The 16,499-nt window shown below is 44.0% G+C and overlaps 1 protein-coding gene and 1 long non-coding RNA gene across 6 annotated transcripts in view; one reads left to right on the forward strand and one right to left on the reverse strand.

Moving 5' to 3' along the window:
• LOC121281790 overlaps nucleotides 1-16,499 on the forward strand; it is a 97,903-nt gene that overhangs the window by 76,693 nt on the left and 4,711 nt on the right. The window lies entirely within an intron of this gene.
• Nucleotides 1-16,499, reverse strand: part of zgc:66433 (uncharacterized protein LOC321250 homolog) — a 137,534-nt gene that overhangs the window by 12,526 nt on the left and 108,509 nt on the right. For 3 of the 5 annotated variants that reach the window (XM_041194775.1, XM_041194772.1, XM_041194774.1), the window contains 4 exons: nucleotides 14,865-15,065; nucleotides 10,429-10,534; nucleotides 4,219-5,844; nucleotides 3,237-3,424 (listed from right to left, as the gene is read on the reverse strand). In XM_041194775.1, coding sequence (XP_041050709.1) covers nucleotides 3,237-3,424; nucleotides 4,219-5,844; nucleotides 10,429-10,534; nucleotides 14,865-15,065 — 2,121 coding nt within the window. The remainder of the gene's footprint in view (nucleotides 1-3,236; nucleotides 3,425-4,218; nucleotides 5,845-10,428; nucleotides 10,535-14,864; nucleotides 15,066-16,499) is intronic. The other 2 variants (XM_041194773.1, XR_005943931.1) reach the window with 2 other exon arrangements.

Consider the following 16,499-nt stretch of genomic DNA (forward strand, 5'->3'; position numbering starts at 1 on the left):
AGGACTGAAGAGCTTAGATCTGATCATTGGTTGTGCGATCACTTAACCCTATCACTTAAGGCACTGGAAATGACAATGGCAAACTCAGCCCTATCGATCCTGCAAAGTCCTCCTTGCTAACATCTGGGGGCTAGTGCCAAAATTGGGAGAGCTGTCTCATAGATTAGTCAAGCAACAGCCTGACATAGTCATCCTCACAGAATCATACCTTACAGTTCATGTCCCAGACTCCACCATCACCATCCCTGGGTATGTCCTGTCCCACCAGCAGGACAGGCCCAGCAGAGGTGGCGGCACAGGGTTATACAGTCGAGATGAAGTTACCCTGGGAGTCCTCAACATTGACCTGATGCCTCATGAAGTCTAATGGCATCAGGTCAAACATGGGCAAGAAAACCTCCTGCTGCTTACCACGTACCGCCCTCCCCCAGCTAATGAATCAGTGCTCCACCATGTTGAACACCACTTGGAGGAAGCACTTAGGATGGTAAGGGCTCAGAATGTACTCACCAATGTCCATCACCAAGAGGGACTCGGCAGCACCACTATTGACTGGGCCTGATGAGTCCTATATAATGTAGCTGCTAGACTGGTGGTGAAAGAACCAACAAGAGGGGAAAACATACTTGACCTCATCCTCATCAACCTGCCTGCCACAGATGCATCTGTCTGTGACAATATTGGTAGCAGTGACCAATGGACAGTCATTGTGGAGATGAAGACCCACCTTCATATTGAGGATACTCTCCACTGTGTTGTGTGTATCACTCTTCACAGTGACACTGACCCGCTTCCATTCCTCCCGGTCTCTTCACAGTGATACTGACCCGCTTCACACTCCTCCTGGTCTCTCCAGAGTGACACTGACCCGCTTCACAGTCCTCCCGGTCTCTTCACATCCTCCCGGTCTCTTCACACTCCTCCCGGTCTCTTCACAGTGATACTGACCTGCTTCACACTCCTCCCGGTCTCTTCACAGTCCTCCCAGTCTCTTCACACTCCTCCCGGTCTCTTCACAGTGATACTGACCCACTTCACTCTCCTCCCGGTCTCTTCACACTCCTCCCGGTCTTTTCAGAGTGACACTGACCCACTTCACACTCCTCCCAGTCTCTTCACAGTGACACTGACCTGCTTCACACTCCCCCCGGTCTCTTCAGAGTGACGCTAACCCATTTCACACTCCTCCCAGTCTCTTCAGAGTGACCCTGACCTGTTTCACACCCCTCCTGGTCTTTTCACAGTGATGCTCACCTTCATATTATTCCCAGTCTCTTAACAATGATGCTGAATTGCTTCACACTCCTCCCCATCTCTTCACAGTGATACTGACCTGCTTCACACTTCTCTTGGTCTCTTCACAGTGATGCTTACCTTCACATTATTCCCAATCTCTTAACAATGATGCTGGCCTGCTTCACGCTCCTCCCGGTCTGCTTCACAGTGATGCTGGCCTGCTTCACACTCCTCCCGGTCTGCTTCACAGTGATGCTGGCCTGCTTCATGCTCCTCCCGGTCTGCTTCACAGTGATGCTGGCCTGCTTCACAATCCTCCCGGTCTGCTTCACAGTGATGTTGACCTGCTGCAAACTCTTCCAAGATTGCCTCACTTAATTTCTCTCTCTCTCTCTAAGAAGTTTAAGAAGTATTTGGATGTGCACTTGCGATGCCATGGCATACAAGGTTATGGGCCTAGTGCTGAAAAATGGGATTAGAATAGTTAGGTACTTGTTTGACCGGCGCAGATTCAATGGGCCAAAAAGCCTTTTTCTGTGCTGTAGACCTCTATGATGCTAGCTCTCTCTCTTCGTTTAAGATGCTCTTTGAAATCTACCTCTTTAAACAAGCTTTTGATCACTTGCTCTAATATCTCCTCATATAGCTGTGCTAAATGTTTGATAACTAGCACATTTTACTAAGCCTAAAGGGGAGCACCAATGGACATTATTGTTGCACCTAAACATTTAAAAATTATTATTGATCTTTTCCACCACATGCAGTTGATTTACTCCCAGGCCTCACATAATGTTGCTTTGTGGACGGGATCTGAAGAGCTGCAGGAGGGAATGGGCTAACAGAATGTGCAAATAGGTGACAGAGGCAGTTCAAATTAGGAACGTTTGAAGGACGACATTTCGCATGTAGCCAGATGTCACCCTGAGCACTGTGTCCACTTCTGGTCATTGAAACAGAAAACGTTCCAGAGGCAAACTATAATAAAGAGTGGTAAAGGCAAAAAACTGCGGATGCTGGAAATCCAAAACAATCCAGGTCATTGAGTGTATTTAAGACCGAGATAGATAGGTTCTTGATTGGTAAGGGGATCAAAGGTTACGGGGAGAAGGCGGGAGAATGGGGTTGAGAAAGTTATCAGCCATGATTGAATAGCGGAGCAGACTTGAAGGGCTGAATGGCCTAATTTCTGCTCCTATGTCTTATGGTCTTATCTCTACCTTTTAGCCTTTTTCGATCCCTTCACCCCACCCCACCCCCACTGGGGCTATCTGTACCTTGCTCGTTCTGCTTTGTACCCTTAATGTCACCAATAGCACATTTCTTAGCTAATATCACCACCGTCAACACCTCTTTGTCTTTTTGTCTATGACATCTTTTGGCCCTCTCTCCAGCTCTAGCTGCCACCCCCCCCCCACCCCCCCCCAACCCCCCCACCAACACCCCCCCCACCCCCACCACCACCCCCCCCCCCCACCCCCCCCCACCCCCCCCCCTCCGCCCCGTTAAACTAGCTTATATTTCACCTCTTTTCTATTTTTCCTTAGTTCTGTTGAAGAGTCATTCGGACTCGAAACGTTAACTGTGTTCCTCTCTGCAGATGCTGTCAGACCTGCTGAGTTTTTCCAGGTATTTTTGTTTTTGTTATAATAAAGAGTGATTGGGAAACATTGCTTCAAACTAAACCATGACAACAGGACAAGGAATTCATCTAGGAAATGGCAAATTTAGGACCAATGTCAGGGATTTCTTCTTCACGTTAGGACTGATCAACTCATGGAATGTGACTCCCAGGTGGAGCAGCAGAAAATAAATCTCGGAATAATTTAAGGGGCGGCTGAATGCTGAATTAATGGTAATTGGTCTTTCAAGATGGATGGAGTTTTGATGAATTTCCAATTAATTGTCAGAAAAAAAAAACAAACGCGCTACAAATGTAAACTATTAATCGCAAATGAACTGCCAATACAAATATACCAGCAATTTATTGAAAGGAATGTTACCTTTTTTGTATCCATTTGAATCAAGAACTTGTTCTCCAAGGGCTGGGGTCTGTCCTCTGTCCCTGAGTACTGGCCTTGAAAGCCCTTCTGTTTCTGTCTAGCCATGGAGACCCAGACTGGCTCTGAGGAACCGACTCCAGTGCTTGCACTGTCTGTTGTCACAAATTTGGCAGGCTGTGAGTTCCTCTCTGCGTAACAAATTTGTGCAATCATAGATCTTTTCCACAGAGACAAGGGCAATCTGAGCATCTTACATCTACAGATGATTGATTCAGACAATGCAAAGATTGGTTTTACTCAGGGACTCGCTGGAAGGGTTTTCTCAATTGCACTGTTTTAACGGGTTACACAGAAATGAAAGCTGGCTAACTCCAGTTATTTTGTGTGTGCATTTGCTAATTTTGTGCTGAACTAAGTTCTAACTTTAAATGTTCTCAAATAAAAAATAAAGGTTGAGGGTGACCTAATAGAAATTTTTAAAATTATGAAGGTGTTTGGTCAGGTCAATGTCAAGAAGATGTTTCCAGTTGTGAGGGAGCCGAAACTCGGGGTTTTAAATATAAAGCAGTCACCAATAAATCTGAAGTGAGATCAAGAGGAATTTCTTTACCTAGAGAGTGATTAGAATGTGCACTACCACAAGATGTGGTTCAGAAGAAAAGCACAGATGCACTTAAGAGAATGTTGATAAGTACATAAGGGAGTGAGGAATTGAAGGATATGCTGATAGTTAAATGCAGCAAGTGTAGGAGATGGCTCGTGTGGAGCATAAATGGTAGCCATGTAATAATCAATATTATTCACTAAGTATCAAGGAATCACAAAATGCAACCACAGTGTTGTTTACTTATCAGTAGTAACATAGTGAAAAAGATGGTAGGTATGATTGAGCTCACCAGCAGTGTAATCGCCTTCAACCGCGCCCCCCCCCCAAAAAATAAGCAAAACACACAATGGTTCAAAACAAACTCAAGTTCAATACCTGTTGTTTTGCTGAAGTCTATTTGGGTTTGACTGTCCTTCCTTTCATTCTTCCCTCGAGCAGTGTTGGACTTGTCTTGCGTTATAAACTCTGCTGAAGCGTCCACGGTGTCAGCTTTTCCCGCCGGTCGATACCTTAACTTGTGACTCTCTGGGGATAATCTGGCTGCATGTTTACTGTTGTCCTTCTCAGCTCTGCTCATCGAGGCAGCCTCTGCCTGTCCACTGGCTCCAGCATCACTGCCCTCAGGCACTGGAGTCTGCGTTCCTGTACGTGGTATTATTCCCATAGGCTGCTGGCTGTCAGCTACTTTATGTTCAAAGTTAGTTTCAGTTGAGTATTTGTAAGGAGGAGAGGTTCTCCTGAGTTTGACACCAAATGGGCTTTCATTGGTATCTAATCCAGTCCTTGTTTGCGGTTTTATAACATTCTGGGGACACGACTTATTAGCAGGAGCTGGTTCAGTGCTATCTGATTTCACTTTCAATGGCTGATTAAGAAACCGTTGATATTTCATGGTACTTCCCATGTCATGATTTGATAACACTTCATTGCCATTCCCTTCAGCTGTAGTTTCATAATGCTCAGGTTTAATTGCTGTCAAAGGACTCCAGTCTGCATCCAAACCTTCATTCTTTCTGTTGGCCTCCAATAAGGACCTCTGCCAGGCAGATGCGATTGAGAATTTGACTGAGCCTTGATTAACAAGCCTGTTATCTTTCTGTAACGGCTCATCAGATATTGAAAGTTCCGTCTGTCCCAGACTGCCAGGTAATTGTGCAGTAGGAAAGTCAGATTGAATTACTAAATCTTCATGTGGAATTTCTGATGTAAAACCAATATTATCTGTCAGCTCTTTGCTTGAAGTCGGTTCATATTCTGCCCTGTGATTTAATAAGCCCTTGACATCTGCCTCTGCAGTTATTGATTCATCTGTCAGGATATTTTCTTCTTGTCCTTCCTTCTCTTTGAATGAATGCAAAGTCTCATCAGGAGGGGTGACAGAACTCTCTCCCTTTGTCTCTTTAGAAGTTGGGCTATGTTGCATTATATTTGGTTGTATTATGTTTGGAGAATTTCCCTTTGCATTTTTCTCTGCATGTATTGCAACTGAGATGCTTTCATCTGCTGGAGGTTTGTCGACACTGAGGGGAAGCAAATCCTCCTCAGTGTTCTCAAATGTGACATTTTCACTAGATTTAGCCTGATCTTTGGCCTGATCTTTGGTCTCTGAACATTCTGCTGATTCATTAATGGCCATTGGTGGCATGGGGGAAGAAGAGACAATGTCTTCTTTATCATCCTTACAGGACTTTACAAAAGTTGATTTGAAAGCCTCTTCATGCATCAACGACATTCCTGTTGACAATCCTTGAATGTTGGGAAGCTTCTCAGAATCAGGTACATCTTCAGAGGTAATGACCTTTACTGAATCAAATGTCACTTGAATTGGAAGATTAGGCAACACATCTCCATTTTGACCATTAGTGTTTCCATCAGAGGTGTCTTCAGGCTCCGCACTGTGATGATGAGAAACCTCAAGCATTTTGGAACTCTTAGGAACGTTTTCTGCAAATTCCTCTCCATTTGTTTCAGGTTTTATGTCATCACCTTGTGCCAACAGATCTGTTACATGGTGAAGAAAAGAGGAAATAATCTATTTAACATCATTTTACAATGGTAAAAATGACATGCAACATCTTAACTTTAAACATTGAATATACCACTATCTCAGGTTTAGGAAGCCATTTGTTCAGGAGTTGCTTTTGTTGGATGTATGCTGTTTTCACTTTAAAGACCAGTTTTGTAGTTCATTTATATAACCTATATTAAAGCACTAGGACAGCTCTCACTGTACAATGAGATTCCCTCATTGTACATCCAAACATATATTACCTTCATATCTTATAAATCACTTGTGGAAATAAACAACCGATGTAAAACCAGGAGTATGTTTATCCTAAACTTGTTAAGTGCAGAGATTAAAGAAATTCAGATTGTTCTCCCTAGAAAAGAAAAGGTTAAGGGTAGTTTTGATAGAGATGTTCAAAATTACGATGCATTTTGATGGGGCAAAAAGGGGGAAACTGGCAGGAAAGTTGGTAACCAGAAGGCACAGATTTCAGAAGATTGGGAAAGGACCTGAGGAGAGTTGATGACAGATTTTTTTGATGCAGCATTTTTTTAATGATCTAGGATGCTTTGCTTGAAAGGGCAATGGGAGCAGAATAAATTGTAACTATAAAAAAAGGAGATGGACATACTTGGGGGAGGAAAAAAAAACATTTGCAGGGCTATGGGAAAGAGCAGAGGAGTGGGCTCACTGAATAGCTTTTTCAAAGAGCTAGTACATACACATTGGGCCAAATGGCCTTCTTCAGTGCTGTATGATTTTAAGAGACCATGTCTATTTTGAATGATATGAGTAAGTTTGTTTTCCATAGTCATCTTCTGGAGGGGCTGATGCGTTCAACGATATTTTATAGGTTCATACCCAGGAGCTGGTCTTGCTGTCAGAAATACATGAATATTAGCAAAGGAACATTGCCTGTTCAAATGAAGTACTATTCTTCACTGTCATTGGTCTGTAGTGAAATTGACCAAATATAAACATTTGATTTGATCAGCACTTTGGGGCCTTTATATTAACATTTCCTTATCTTTACACCTCATATAAATGTCAATTAAATTATACAATTAATGGAGTGAACAATTCTTACATTTATATAGCACACTATCATTTTTTTTAGAAGCTTCTCAAAATACTTTGCATACAATTAATTAATTGAAAGAGTGGCCACTATTGTTATGCAGGTACTTTGCACACACATTCGGCCCCTTGAGCCTGCTCCTCAATTCAATATGATCATGGCTGATCTGATTATGGCCTCTACTTCACATTCACAACTCCCCCAATAACCTTTGACTCTATTTTTCATCAAGAAATTATCCTCTGCCTTGAAAATATTTAAGGCCCAATCTGTCCAACCTTTCCTCATCCCACATCCCAGGTATCAGTCAAATGAACCTTCTCTTGAACTGCTTCTAATGCATTTAGATCCTTTCTTTAAAAAAGAAGACTAAAACTGTACATACTGCTCCAGATGTGGTCTCACCAATGCCCTATACAACTGTGATAGCAAGAATCTAAAAACAATAATGGGATGACCAGTAGGAAGGAATAAAAACAAAAAAACTGCAGATGCTGGAAATCCAAAACAAAAACAGAATTACCTGGAAAAACTCAGCAGGTCTGGCAGCATCGGCGGAGAAGAAAAAAGTTGACGTTTCGAGTCCTCATGACCCTTCGACAGAACTTGAGTGAGTCCAAGAAAGAGTTGAAATATAAGCTGGTTTAAGGTGTGTCAGGGGTTGGGGGGGGGGGGTGGGGGGGGGATAGAGAGAGAGAGAGAGAAGTGGAGGGGTTGGTGTGGTTGTAGGGACAAACAAGCAGTAATAGAAGCAGATCATCAAAAGATGTCACAAACAACAGAACAAAAGAACACAGAGGTGTTAAAGTTGGTGATATTATCTAAACGAATGTGCTAATTAAGAATGGATGGTAGGGCATTCAAGGTATAGCTCTAGTGGGGGTGGGGGGAGCATAAAAGATTTAAAAATATTTAAAAATAATGGAAATAGGTGGGAAAAGAAAAATCTATATAATTTATTGGAAAAAAAACAAAAGGAAGGGGGAAACAGAAAGGGGGTGGGGATGGAGGAGGGAGTTCAAGACCTAAAGTTGTTGAATTCAATATTCAGTCCGGAAGACTGTAAAGTGCCTAGTCGGAAGATGAGGTGTTGTTCCTCCAGTTTGCGTTGGGCTTCACTGGAACAATGCAGCAAGCCAAGGATAGACATGTGGGCAAGAGAGAAGGGTGGAGTGTTAAAATGGCAAGAGACAGGGAGGTTTGGGTCATTCTTGCGGACAGACCGCAGGTGTTCTGCAAAGCGGTCGCCCAGTTTACGTTTGGTCTCTCCAATGTAGAGGAGACCACATTGGGAGCAACGAATGCAGTAGACTAAGTTGGGGGAAATGCAAGTGAAATGCTGCTTCACTTGAAAGGATTGTTTGGGCCCTTGGATGGTGAGGAGAGAGGAAGTGAAGGGGCAGGTGTTGCATCTTTTGTGTGGGCATGGGGTGGTGCAATAGGAGGGGGTTGAGGAGTAGGTGGTGATGGAGGAGTGGACCAGGGTGTCCCGGAGGGAACGATCCCTATGGAATGCCGACAGGGGGGTGAAAGGAAGATGTGTTTGGTGGTGGCATCATGCTGGAGTTGGCGGAAATGGCGGAGGATGATCCTTTGAATGCGGAGGCTGGTGGGATGATAAGTGAGGACAAGGGGGACCCTATCATGTTTCTGGGAGGGAGGAGAAGGCATGAGGGTGGATGCGCGGGAGATGGGCCGGACATGGTTGAGGGCCCTGTCAACGACTGTGGGTGGAAAACCTTGGTTAAGGGAGAAGGAGGACGTGTCAGAGGAACTGTTTTTGAAGGTAGCGTCATCGGAACAGATGCAAAGGAGGCGAAGGAGCTGAGAGAATGGGATGGAGTCCTTACAGGAAGCGGGGTGTGAGGAGCTGTAGTCGAGGTAGCTGTGGGAGTCGGTGGGTTTGTAATGGATATTGGTGGACAGTCTATCACCAGAGATTGAGACAGAGAGGTCAAGGAAGGGAAGGGAAGGGAAGTGTCAGAGATGGACCACGTGAAAATGATGGAGGGGTGGAGATTGGAAGCAAAATTAATACATTTTTCCAAGTCCCAACGAGAGCATGAAGCAGCACCGAAGTAATCATCGATGTACCGGAGAAAGAATTGTGGAAGGGGGCCGGAGTAGGACTGGAACAAGGAATGTTCCACATACCCCATAAAGAGACAGGCATAGCTGGGGCCCATGCGGGTACCCATAGCCACATCTTTTATTTGGAGGAAGTGAGAGGAGTTGAAGGAGAAATTGTTCAGTGTGAGAACAAGTTCAGCCAGACGGAGGAGAGTAGTGGTGGATGGGGATTGTTTGGGCCTCTGTTCGAGGAAGAAGCTAAGGGCCCTCAGACCATCCTGGTGGGGGATGGAGGTGTAGAGGGATTGGACGTCCATGGTGAAGAGGAAGCGGTTGGGGCCAGGGAACTGGAAATCGTTGATGTGACGTAAGGTGTCAGAGGAATCACGGATGTAGGTGGGGAGGGACTGGACAAGGGGAGAGAGAAGGGAATAAAGATAACGAGAAATGAGTTCTGTGGGGCAGGAGCAAGCTGACACGATCGGTCTACCAGGGCAGTTCTGTTTGTGGATTTTGGGTAGGAGATAGAAGCGGGCCGTCCGAGGTTGGGCGACTATCAGGTTGGAAGCTGTGGGAGGAAGATCCCCAGAGGAGATGAGGTCAGTGACAGTCCTGGAAACAATGGCTTGATGTTCAGTGGTGGGGTCATGGTCCAGGGAGAGGTAGGAGGAAGTGTCTGCGAGTTGATGCTCAGCCTCCGCGAGGTAGAGGTCAGTGCGCCAGACAACAACAGCACCACCCTTGTCAGTGGGTTTGATGACAATGTCAGGGTTGGACCTGAGAGAATGGAGTGCAGTAAGTTCAAAGAGAGAGAGATTAGAATGGGTGAGAGGAGCAGAGAAATTGAGACGACTAATGTCGCGCCGATAGTTCTCAATGAAAAGATCAAAAGAAGGTAAGAATCCAGAGGGAGGGGTCCAGGTGGAGGGAGAGTATTGGGGGTGGGTAAAAGGATCCGTTGAATGGGGAGAGGACTCCCCCCCAAAGAAGTGAGCCCGGAGACGAAGACGGCGGAAGAAGAGTTCAGCATCTTGCCGAGCCCGAAATTCATTGAGGTGAGGGCGTAAGGGTATGAAACTAAGTCCTTTGCTGAGCACTGAACGTTCAGCATCGGAGAGAATGTTGTCCAGCACATCACCACTTCTCTTCTTTGAATAGTAACATGGGATTTACAAGGCCTTGATTTCACCTCTCATTTGAAAAACTAACACCGCACTCATGTATGCATCAGCATACATGACATGCTCTAGTTCTGAAGTAGTGCATGAGCCCATAAACCTCTGACTCTGAAGAATGCTACCAACTGCTGTAAGCTACTTCTTAATTATTACCTGGACTAAAGACTGGCATCTTAATGCCATCGTTCCAGTCAGTAATTTCTTTCATTTCATATCGTAACTAAAGCTGATAGCAATAAATTAAGTCATACCAGTTTCATCCTGTAAATCACTGGCAGAGGATGTGACTCGAACTCTTTCATCCTTACTTTCAAGCAAAATTAATTTGGGAATCTTTGGACTTCCAGAATGTTCCCTCTAGGGAAAAAAAAATAATATTATGCAAGCTAATGTATCTGCATTTTAAATATTAATTCATGTGAACTATGTTCTCTCACACAATCTGGTATAGAAAGAATATTGCTTTAAGAACATTACTGTGAAGAGGTAATTCCACCCAGACAATACTATATAATTTGCTTGACAGTGAATATCAGTTGCATAAGTTAGAAATTTGGAGGTGGAGATACTCTTTAATCTTGTAACATCCTAAAAATATTAACAATCTATTCTATAAAACTACCCCTTTAATGTTATATAAACTCAACCCACAGAAAACAGCTAACAGCTGGGTACAAGTCCTGTCAGTTTTAACAATGTTTGTAGCAGCTTATAATTTCTACTGACATCTACTCTTTAACATAAAGCACAATGTTTATTTAAACTGGGTTGATCCAGGCTTACACATAGTACTGCGCAGCACTTTGATGATGTCAAGAGCACAATTTCATTTAAAAATAATGATAATGAGCTTTTGGAGTTTTAGTTGACCACACAGAAACCATGACTCATCCCTCATCCTGTGCAATTACCCGTTCTTTTCTTTAGCAGATTTTCCTATAGAATATCATTACCATAGCTGGTAAGTAGTAGCCTAAAATGTCAAGATGTTCACAGTTGTGGACAAGGAATTTTGGGCTTGGTTGGGGGACAGCTTTTGACATGGTGCCTCTTTCTTTACCCACCCACTGCAATTCTAAAGGGGGTGCAGGAGCAAAGGACCTGGGGGCATAAGTGCACAAATTGTGGAACGTGGAAAGGGAGGCTGAAAAGACATTAATAAGGTATACGGGATCCTGGGCTTTAGAGACAAAAGCAAGTATGTTATGGTGAACTTTTATTTTAACACAGGTTTGGCCTCAACGGATGTATTCTGTCCAAATCTGGGGACCTTAGGAAGGATGTGAAGGCTGTAGCGAGGATGTAGAAAAAGATTCATGAGAATGGTTCCAGGGATGAGGGACTCCATTTAGAAGGATAGAAGCTTGGGCTGTTCTCCTTCGAGAAGACAAGGTTGAGAGGATATTTGATAGAGATTTTCAAAATCATGAGGGATTGGACAGAGTAGATAGGGAGGAACTATTTTCTTTTATATTCACTCATGGGATGTAGACATCACTGGCTAGGCCAGCACTTATTGTCCTTCCCAGTTGTCCTCATTCAGAGGGTATATAAGAGTCAACCAAATTGGTGTGGGTCTGGAGTCACATGTAAGCTAGACCAGGTAAGGACAGCAGATTTCCTTTCCTAAAGGACATTAGTGAACCAGATAGGTTTCTATGACAATTGTTAAATGGTCATTATTACACTTTCTTAATTCCAGATTTTTATTGAATTCAAACTCCACCATCTGCCATGTAGGGATTCAAACCTTGGTCCCCAGAGCATTGCCCTGGGTCCCTGGTCCAGCAACAATACCGCTACGCCATCACCTCCCCAGGCTAGTTCCTATTGGTGGAAGGGTTGAGAACGAGAGGTAACAGATTTAATGTGAATGGCAAAAGAACCAACGGCGACATGAGAAACAAAACGTTTTTACGCAGCATGTGGTTAGGAGCTGGAATGCACAGCCTGAGATCGTAATGGAAGCATATCCAGTGATGGCTTAAAAAGGGAATTGGATATCCACCTGCAATGAAGATGAATAATTTACACGGTTACTGGGAAAGAGCTGGGGAGTGGGCCGAGCTGATTTGCTGATGGAGAGAGATGATGGGCCTGACGAGCTGAATGGCCTCCTTCTGTGCTTTAACCATTCTATGATTGATTGTCACATCAACAAGGAAGATGGGCGAATATTCTCTGGAGTTAAAAGAATAAGAGGTGATCTCATTGAAACATATGAAATTCTGCAAGGGTTTGACAGGCGGAAAGGTTGCTTTCCCTGGCTGAAAACATTGAATCGGAGTCTCAGGAGAAGGAGTCAGCTATTTAGGGCTGGCATGGGGAGAAATTTCTTCACTCCAAGGGTTGTGATTCTTTAGAGTTCTCTACCCCCAAAGAGCTGTGGATGCTCAGTTGTTGGGTTTAATTTAGACTGCATTCAATAGATTATTGAACATTAAGGGAATCAAGGGATATGGGAATAGGGTAGGAAAGTGAAATTGAGGAAGAAGATCAGCTTTCATCTTGCTGAACAATGGAGCAGGTTTAAGGGGCCTTATGACCAACTCCTGCTCCTATTGCTTATATTTATATGAAGGTACATGTCCAACAAACTTCTTAGTTGGTCAAGTCTCATGTGGACAATTTAATGTGTAATCTGCTGATACTTTCTTTTTTACATGAGTATCATAGACCCAGACCTGGCTACCTATTTCAATTGCAGACATACTATGATGTGAACTGGCTGAGGAAACTATGCTGACAACTAGAGGGTTAGAAACAAGTCATTACTTCACTGAGGTGTTAGCCTAGATAATGTGCTCAAATTCTGAAGCAGGACTAGAACCCATAACCATCTTGACTCAGAGTTAAAGTGCTACCCGCTTGATATGGTACAATATACAAGGTCAAAACTATGCCTGCCTTTCCTGCAATTCTGTATTTGAACCCTCCAATCATGTTTCCTCCCCCGGAACTGCCCTAAAATGGGCTTAAAGTCACAAAATACACAGTCTGTAAATATGACGCTGGTGTTCTGTCCCTCTATATCCTTCTCAACCTGTCTGCAGTCCTTGACATGGTTCACCCCACCATGTCTCTCCTTCAATGTCCACCTAAGTGAGATTGCTATTGCCTGGTTCCACTCTTACTTATCTGGTCATTAACTAGAGAATCAGATGCAATGGCTTCTCTTCCTGCTCCTACCCTGTTACCTCTGCTGTCCGTCAAGAATTTAGCCTCAGCCCACTCTTATTTCTCAGCCCCAAGCTGCTGTCTGGTGACAACATCCAAAAACAAAGGGCAAAATTTTTAGCTCGATGGGCGGGCGCGCACCCGACTGGCTGGAGTATGAAATGACGCGCGTTGATGTTGGCTGAGCATGCCGATGTCAATGCGCAGTGTGCAATATTTCAGTTGGCGGCCCCGCACCAGAGATGACAGTATGCTCGTCGACAATTAAAAGGCCTGTTAAGGCCATTAATGAATCAATTCATTTAAATTTTTCGCTGCCCGTCTAACCTTACCAATGGCGGGCGGGCGAAAAGGCCGAACGGCCTTCGCATTTTTTGGAAACCTCATTCATTCACGGGCGGGATGAGGTTCCCAAAAGCAAACAAAAATAAAATAAAAGTTTTAAAATTTAATTAATAGCATGTCCCAGCTCATGTGACAGAGTCACATTTTATTACATTTTTCAAATCTTCATTTAAAAAAAATGCTTCATCTCCCTGAGGCAGCTCTGTACCTCAGGGAGATTTTCAAGCGCTCACTCCCGCGTTTGCGTGAATTTCATGCTCGCCCTCCCCCTCCCCCCTCCCAACGCACAGTGCTGAGCGCTGCTGCTTGCCTTTGACGCTGGGCAGGCCTTAATTGGCCCACCAGCGTGAAATCGCGGTCCGGCCCCAATCGTGGGAGAGGGTCGGCACCCCGGCCGGCCCAGCAGGCCGAGACCAGCCTGACACGGGCTGGGTTCTGCCCGAGGTGTGAGGTTGTCCGCCGCTGGCACTCAGCTCTACCTCACCACCTCCCCCCCACCATCCCCCCCACCCCCTCTCCACCCCGCCGCTGTTTCTGCAATTTTCCTGTGTGGCCTGACCATTTTCGCAGCCACTGCCGAAGCCAGGGATCGTTCAAGTCCCCGCCTGCGTGGATGTGATTGTAGCTTCCCCTGTTGACTGAGCTCTGCTTTTGCTTTCGTTCTATGGGTTATGAAACTAAGAAGAGCAGACAATCATTTCAAACAAATTCAGCTAAGAAAATAACCAGAGGCTTACTGAAGAAGCAAGTCATGAAAATGAAGTAATGGGAGACGATAGATTGTGGAAAAAATGCCAAAAATAATTTCTTCTTCTTGTTTTAAAGGGTTATTTTCTCAAATTTAGGTAAAGGAAATGTTGAATTCTACTAACATGAGAACAAACTGCTGATTGCATTAATTATAAAACAAATGCATTTCTCCTTATTTTTTTTTATCAATGTAGTTGTTCTATTATTAAAATAACAGCAAAATTGGGTTAAACATATGGAACAAAAGCTACTGCGTATTTTTCTTTTCAAATGCATTTGATAAGGTTGGTTTGAAATGATTCAGATTCACATTTTGCATTCCAATTCACATGGCGTTGACAATATTGACAACGTCCATGCTTCATATGTTTCTGGTTATTGTCTTTTTTGTTGTCAGTGGACACTGCATTCTTACAATCGTTGGCTTCATCTTTTTGGCAACGAACTTGTGTCTGCGAGGATTAACGGCAATCTTGTGTCTTGCCGCCGAGTTATCCAGGCAGGCGAATGAGTTAGCTGGGGAGCTGAAATCAACAGGAAGTGAGTCAGAGCTGGTTGTCATGAAAACCAGTGGTGAGAGGGGACTCAGAGGTCTGGAAGAAGGCTTTGAGGATATCTGAAAGAAAAAAATATAGATGACAGTTTGAATTACCATTACAATAAATCATTTTTATGTGGAACATTTTATTGCACCACATGCACAGAAAGAGATTTTTCCCACTTTGCTGCAATAGCCATGGGTCATGTATCACAAAAGCTCCTTAAGCTATCTCAGTAATGTGTTTCCACCCCTACACTGCCAGTGAAACACTTCCCTCTGTCCTTACAGCCAGAGTGAATTTGCTTAGTTATTGCGAATTGAGTGATGGTCATTTAATATGACCCCTCAGTAGTGGAAAACGGATTGAAATAAATTAAGAATTTCCATTTATATAGTGCCTTTCATGACCTCAGAGCCCAAAGCACTTTATGTCTAATGAAGTACTTTTAAATTATAGTGACTTTTGGCAAGTAGGTAACCTGGGCTGCCAATTTGCACAAAGCAAGATCCCACAAACATTAATGAGATTAAAAGACCAGATAATCTATTTTTTTTTAAGTAATGTTGGTTGAGGGATAAATATTGGCCAAAGTAAGAAGTCCAGTGCTGTGTGACCTTTTATGCCCAATGGAGAGGTTCTCAGTTCAACTTCACATTCATCCGATGACACCTCCAACAGCACAGATCCTGTGCTCAAGTCCTGAGTCAGACTTCAACCCACAGCTTCCTGCTTCAAAGGCAAGAGGGTTACCAACTGAGCCACAGTGTTCCTCAATCATATTATGTAGGCTCCTCAAATCTTGTCAAGAGGGAAAAGGACAAGCCATTCCTAGTGTTGTCCTGATGAAGTCATTGACTTGAAACGTTAACTTGATATCTCTCTCCACAGGTGCTACCAGACCTGCAGAGAATTTCCAGCATTTCCTGTTTTATTTCAGATTTCCAGCAAACGCAGTATTTTGCCTTTGATTAACATTTACTATAAAGTCAGACAAAAAGTTATTAGAAATTTGCCTGGGTCCCCAAACTCGATGCTGCTGCAAATTGGAGAGGGGAAGCCCAGATTTGGGTCTTTCATTTTCTTTTGTGTTCATGGGACGTGGGCGTCGCTGGCTAGGCCAGCATTTATTGCCCATCCCTAATTGCCCATGAGAAGGTGGTGGTGAGGTGTCTTCTTGAACCGCTGCAGTCTATGTGGTGTAGGTACACCTACAGTGCTGTTAGGGAGGTAGTTCTAGGATTTTGACCCAGCGACAGTGAAGGAACGACGATATATTTCCAATTCAGGATGGTGAGTGGCTTGGAGTGGAACTTCCAGGTGGTGGTGTTCCCATGTGTCTGCTGCCCTTGTCCTTCTGGATAGTAGTGGTCATGGTTTTGGAAGGCACTAAATATCCAAATATTTGCTCTTCCACAAGCAGCTGAGGAGAATTATGTTTTTGGCAGCTTACCCCACTGGTAACAGGTGATTTCTGCAAGACGGTGAGATCACAGTGAGGGTCTGATCAC

This window comes from Carcharodon carcharias, chromosome 9, assembly GCF_017639515.1.
Source record: "Carcharodon carcharias isolate sCarCar2 chromosome 9, sCarCar2.pri, whole genome shotgun sequence".
NCBI classification, from domain to species: Eukaryota; Metazoa; Chordata; class Chondrichthyes; order Lamniformes; family Lamnidae; genus Carcharodon; species Carcharodon carcharias.